The 6,563-nt window shown below is 47.0% G+C and overlaps 1 protein-coding gene across 1 annotated transcript; it reads right to left on the reverse strand.

Moving 5' to 3' along the window:
* Nucleotides 1-464: 464 nt before the first annotated feature.
* On the reverse strand, nt 465-5,017 carry lrrc4.2 (leucine rich repeat containing 4.2). The gene is made up of 2 exons (XM_069687084.1): nt 3,944-5,017; nt 465-3,796 (listed from the first exon to the last, which is right to left on the reverse strand). Exon 2 carries the CDS (start codon nt 3,673-3,675, stop codon nt 1,678-1,680), a length of 1,998 nt encoding a protein of 665 aa, XP_069543185.1. The 5' UTR covers nt 3,676-3,796; nt 3,944-5,017; the 3' UTR covers nt 465-1,677.
* Between the last annotated feature and the right edge of the window lie 1,546 nt (nt 5,018-6,563).

The raw sequence follows: 6,563 nt of genomic DNA on the forward strand, positions 1-6,563 counted from the left end.
TTCATGATGAACCACCCACAACTGGTTTTCTTCTTATTAATAATACAGTATGTTTTTTTTTTCTCCTCATAAATGTCAGATTCAGATAGAAACTAGAACCTGCAGATGAGCGTGTAAGGAAAAGAAACCCACAAACTGTAGAACTGTGGGATACATGTATTTTCCCCTTCACAGTCACTGAGAAATCAATGTTAAGAACTAAGCTGAGGCATCAAAGACCAGCAGCCTATCTGACCTGCATAGAGCCCCACTGTGGGGTATAATGCAGCATTGTACACCAGTTACTTAAAGACCCATTCATGCAGACACTAAGTAAATGCATAGGACCGTAAGATGGGGGATTTGGGTAAGATACGATTTACAATGCTGCCTCCAGCTTTTACGATTAAACAACTTACACACAAATGTAAATATATTCAGAGAGAAGAAAAAACATCACATGAAAGTTTTTCTGATTAGAGAAATACAAACCAAAGGTTTTTATTTTTCATAGCCTCCTTAGTCTCTCCATAAAAATAGTGTTGCTCAAAATAAACTGTTCAAGGAAAAACAAAGTAATGTTTCAATGTAGTCCATGGAAAAGCCCCAGTGTCAGACATTCATTTTGTTTCTCTTTAATCGTCTGTGTGTGTGTTTTTTTTTTCCCCAAAAGCCGAATGGTCAGCAAGGACCTGTATCACTGCACCACATGTCTGTTCCTTTGAAAAATTAGCATCGGAATGAGCCCTTGCAGAGACAAGTCAGGCAACTGCTGTAATGCATTAATAAATTAGCCCTAAACACTACACAAGCCATTAAGAAGCATGTAAAACCTAAGGGAAAAGAAATAATACAAAATGCAACCAATAACAGAACAAAGAATTTGCAACAACTGTTATTAGCCTGCACTTCATCTTTGCCAGTTAAACCAGTGGGGAATCATGTGCACACTAACTAAAAATGTTTAGATACGCTACAACTAAGAAGCACTGGCACTGTCAAATAAACGCAGCTTAGCTCCGGCAAACAGAGGGTTAAACCTTAGCTGCAGAAATTCACTGCAGTCCAAAAGCATTTGGCTGATAGCTACTGAACAGCACATTCTATCTGTGCCATTACGCTGCTATCCTTGAACAAATGTTTCTATCTATCTAGATTTTACTTGTGTGTCTTTTTGTGTTCCTTAGTCTGGAAATACCATTTTATTGCATATAATATTTGGCACGGTAAAAACTGGAGCTTACATTTGGGGCTGTATTTAGAAACTGGTGCCTGTATAAAGAGTTTTTTACTGCATCCTAAATATTCTCAAAAAACAAACTAAACGCCTCTTTTCCTAGAGTAGACAGTACCTTCTTCTATTATCAATCACAAAAGCAATTCAGTATCTTTGTCTTTTTTAAATAGAAGTCACCAGTTATTAGAAAATAGTTTCAATTTACTTTCTTTTGTAATATAATCTGCGTGTCTCACCACTGCCTGACGGTAGTTTCATTTATATATATTCATATTTTTTCATATTTATATACTTATGTATAGGCATGTACAAGAAACAAAAAACTGTCTCTGTTTTGCACTTCTGTACAAAAGAAAGTTACCGTTTTGTTCTTTGTGCATTCTATTGCATGGACTCGTGAGCAGATAAGTGAAGAGGAGAGGTTGGGGCAGAGTCAGAGATAGATCCATATGGAGCATGTCTCAGATTTGGGTCTCTTGAACCTTTTCCTTGCCATGAGAAGTCTTAATGATGTAGGGATCAGTAATGGTGCTGATGTGGCTGTGATGCTGTCTGACTGAGCGATGAAGAGAGTTGTTCTGGGTCCAGTGGGCTCCATAGCCCCCTTGGCGGGCTGAGGTGGAGGACACATACCCAGGCTTAAAGGTGTTGCTGTTGTGTTCCACTAATGTAGGCAGTACCAACCCTGTGTCATCAGAGCCACTAGATCCAGAGGTGGGTGGTGGAACAGGAGGAACTTCTTCCTCCATTTGAATGATTTCTATGGTCCTGGCTGCCGCCACCGTGCTCCTCTGTTGATGCCGCTTACGCAACTTGTAGAATGCTATCAACATGGCAGCTGCCAGCAAGGTAACAGCCACAAAACAGCCAATGATGATTTTGGTGGTTTTCATCACCTCATCCAGGCTGGCAGCTGGCCCACTAGGGACTCTGGCAGTGGGGATTGACACCTGCCTTGGAGTTTGAGTGCTCTGGAAGAGCACAGTAGGTGTGGAGATGAAGACAGGCTGAAAGACAGAGGGTGAGGCAGGGACAGTAGGCTTGGGTTTAGGGGTCTCCTCCACTGTGGGCTCCAAAACTTCCACCGTTACGGTGGTAAAATATGACAGATTAGATGTGTTGAGTTCGGCATTGCTGACGTTTAGGTAGGCAGAGGCATTGGAATTTCCTGCCATATTGCTCACCATGCATGTATATACCCCTGTGTCTGAAGGGAGAACGTTGGAGAAGTTCAGCGTCCCGTCGTTCAGGACAGATATCCGTGGGTGAGCAGAGCCATGGGTCAGTACAGTGCCATTGGGGAGAAGCCATCGGACTGAGCTCATGGCAGCAGTGCGACACTTCAGTTCTGCCACCCTTGCTGCCGAGATGTTCAGATCTCTTGGAGCGTCCAGTATGAATGGCGCCGAACACTGAAAGGTGGTCTGGTCGACTTCCACCAGGTATCGACCTCTCATGTGGATCGGGGTGTGGCATCGTCCACAGCAGGTGGAATTTGTGGGAATGTATTCTCTGAGCCACCAGGAGAGCCACACTACATCACAGTCACATCGCCAAGGGTTGTGGTGCAGGTGTAACTCCACCAGGTACTGTAGAGGAGTGAAGAGGTTATGAGGGAGGGACGAGAGGTTATTATGGGCTAAGTTCAGCTCCACTAAGGCTGTGATGTCATCAAATGCATTCCTCTCGATGGTAGTGATTACAGAGTTCATAATCCATAGTTTGCGTAAATTCTTAAGCCCACGAAAGGCCCCAGGCTTCAGTTCAGGGAAAACGTTTTCAGATATTTCCAGCTCCTCCAATCCCACTAGTGGTGAAAGATTAGGAAATTCTTGCAGGTTGCACATCCCCAAGTTGAGATACTTGAGGTTTTGAAGGCCCTCAAATGCGCCATCAGAGATGTACTCCAACTTCCTCAGCTCTCCGAGGTCCAGTCTCATGAGGGAGGGGACGCGGTTGAAGGCATAGGAGGGGATGCTCTCAATGGGATTGTTTCTAAGCCATAACTCTCTCAACTTTGACAGGTACTCAAAAGCTCCACTGGGTATCACTGTCAGCCTGTTGTCAAACAGCTCCAGGGTATTGAGACTGGTCAAGCCATTGAAGGCCCCAACCTCAATCTGTCTGATAGCATTTCTGCCCAACTGCAGTACCTCCAGGTGATGCAGGTGCCTGAATGTATCTGCCTGTATGGTCTCTATGCTGTTTTCCATCAGGTTCAGGTACCTGGTGTTGGCTGGGATATTTGGAGGAACCCTTATCAGGCCTCGGCGGGTACACACCACCTTGCTGAGCTGGTTAGTGCAGGAGCACACACCTGGACAGTTCTGTGGGTTAGCCGAGCCCAACGCAGGGCCTGTGGACTGGCACATACTGAAGGTAGGCACCATGAGAGAGATCACGGCGAGCAGAGCTGCGTTCCAGGTAGGCTGCACACTAACCTGGCCCAAAGGACTCATGGTGCGGAGGGCTCATTATTCTGCATGGTGGGGGGAGACGGCACACACCAGAGGACAGACCACCCTAGCCTGGCTGGAGCAACTCAAGGCTCCCAAGTTCCATCGACAGTGCAGGGAGATGCTACATCAAAATAGATGTGAGGGAGAGAGAAGGGAAAAAAGAGGGACAGAGAGGGAGACAGAGTGAGAGAGATTAATACAAGAATAGTAGCAGAGGAAAAGCAGTGCAGCAATGTAAGAAGGATGAATAACAGTATCAGTGACGTACCTCATTAGTTTGGAAGTGGTCCTTTTTGCCTCTTTCCAAATGTTAAAAGAAACAGTCATGCATCACATTCATTTATAATTCCTTTCCATGGACAGACATGAGATTGATGTTTTCTTGTTTTCCCTTTCTGAAAAAGTGAGGTGGCCCCTCTATTAGCCCAGGGTACAAAATGGCTCCTACTATTAAAGACTGAAAGCAGCATGAAAAGCACTCACAGGCAGAGGTAAGGCCATGAAGGCTTAGCAGGTGCCTGGATCCCTTCTGCCCCCACTAACTGCCCCCCTGCCAGGCTGCAGACTCCAAAATGCAGCTCCACTGTGGATAAATCACAATGATCCATAGCGCAGTTAAAGACGGCAGAGGAGGAGAGAAGAAGTGACCAACTGAAATAAATAAAAATCCCCAGTTCTGTCGGCTCCTGATACATGTGTTGGCTCCTCCGCTGGTCGCCTGTTTGGTGGAGAGACCTCCCTCACTGTGACTTTGCCAAGGGCTACTCGGTCGCTGATTAGCCCCGTTGTGACAGAGACTGAGAGACAGAAAAAGGCTAAAGAACTCCCGGCACAGTCATCCCCCTCTCCTCTCCTCCTCTGTGTTCCTCTTGCTTCCTCCCAACGTTGCGCTGGCCCTGGTCAGAGCAGCTGCAGGCTGCCGTGTGCACAGTTAGCAGTAATCCGTCTATTCCTCCTGGGGGGAGGGGGGGGTTTGGGGTGGTGGGAGAGATGGTGGCGCTGGGTGGGGGGTGGAGAGGGGGATGCGCTGCACTGTTGGAGCTTCGCAAAAGGCTGTCGGAAGAGAGAGAGAGAGCACTCTTGTCCTCTTCTGCAATGAGAGAAAAGACAGGATGACGCTCAAAGGATGTGTGAGGAAGTGGGCTCCGTATCTGTATCCAAAAACAGAGAAAGGTATTGAGGATTCTTCTCTCCACTTGCTGTTTGTCCCCGGGCTGTCTCCTGCAGTGTTCTTCTGCTTGCTTATTTGTTAGTTTTTTCTCCAGGGCTGAGGTAGTAAGTTGTGGCAGTTAGCCATGTGTGTGGCTGTCAGACTTGCGGCTGGCTGGTGGACTGCTGCAGTAGCCAGAGTAGAACAGAGAGAGAGAGAGGGAGAGAGAGAGAGGAAAAGAGAGACAGAAGGAGAGAGAAGGAGAGAGAGAACCAGTGACAGATCAAGAGCAGGAGGAAGATAGAGTGCGCGAAGGAGAGAGTGTGTGAGAGAGAGAGATGGAGAGGAGGCGGCACGCGAGCACTCAAACAGGCAGCCCACCGTCACAGAAGCAGCAGGAGCAGCATTCTAATCCACATCTCCTCCTCTTGTTTATTCTCCAATCTCTCTCTTTTCTCTATTCCCCCCCTCCGTGTCGGTGTTGCAGGCAGCTAAGATGCTCGCTCTGCCCCCTCCCTTTGTCCTTCAGTGGGAACGTGAATGTACTGCTGACGCACTCCTCTCAGCTGCTCAGCCAGCCTCAGAGCAGTGCATTGGTTTGATGCAGTGTTCCTGTGTATTAACACATTCAACCTCCCCTCCTCCCGTATCCCTCCTTCTCCCTCCCCTCATTGTAACCATCTTCTCCTCTCTTTCTCTCTCCCTTTCGGTCTCTGTTTCTCACGTGTTGCCTTATTTCTTTAGTCTGAGTCGCTAGATCACTTACCTGTGCCGATGTTCCCAGCTCTCTCACTTGTCTCCACACTACCTCCCCCGAACCTATCGTTTAAACTGAAAGCCTCCCGTTCCCATGTATCACATAGAGACAAGAGGTCAGACTTTCTACTCCAACTCCAGAGTGGTTTTGTGTTTTCTCTGTCTCTCTGTATCGTGAGAACAGCAGTGCACCAGTGGAGATGCGGCTTGATGCGATTCCTTACCTCTCGTAAGCCACAGTTTGGTGAGTGTTTCCCTCAGGCATTAATTCCATAAGGAACAAAGAAAAAAAGTTGTTTTTCATGTCTGGTTTTTCTTACTTTACTCAGTGTTAGAGGATTTATCATGCGTGTGTGAGTGTTTTGTAGGTGGTGGGGGGGGGGGGGGTCCGGGGGTCCGTGACATCATAGAGGACTGAAATGCTGACTCTGCTTCTCTGTGTCTGCTGGGCAGTTTTCTCTTGAGGGAGGAGAAAGATGAAAGAGCTTGCACACAGTTATCTCTTAGAAAGATGAGAGAGAAAGACGGAGAGATAGAGGAAAAGAGACTTACCGAGAGAGTGGGGGAGAAAGATGGGGCCGGGTGGGAGGAGATATATCCACGTCCTTGGTGAAATAGGGGAAAGGAGCCTATAGAAGGAAGAGAGAAATTAGATAAATAGGGATAGAGGAGAAGGATGAGGGAGACAGATGAGGGAACATACTGCATAGTAGCTTCCTCTGTGAAATAGCAGAGAAAGGCAGAGGAAAAGAGGGATGAGGAGTAGGTGGGATGAGAGGAGTGTTGATAGTGTTGGATTAAGCATCATTTGAATGCAGGAGAAGGAGTCTCCCTCGCTGCCTTTGGTTAATGACCACATTCTTCGCCTCTCCTCCCTCCCTCTGTCACATATATATTTGCTACCGGGGTTATGGTCTGGAGAAAGATGGAAACACACAGCACATGCAGACAATAATAAATGTGCCACTGTCGATTACAGTTT

This window comes from Semicossyphus pulcher, unplaced genomic scaffold (assembly GCF_022749685.1).
Source record: "Semicossyphus pulcher isolate SPU_LCO1_2020_fin unplaced genomic scaffold, fSemPul1.0.p SCAF_8, whole genome shotgun sequence".
Classification (NCBI taxonomy): Eukaryota; Metazoa; Chordata; class Actinopteri; order Labriformes; family Labridae; genus Semicossyphus; species Semicossyphus pulcher.

What these genes read in the sequence shown, in the direction of transcription:
- lrrc4.2 (XM_069687084.1), bottom strand. Translation starts at nt 3,675, where the DNA reads ATGAGTCCTTTGGGCCAGGTTAGTGTGCAGCCTACCTGGAACGCAGCT.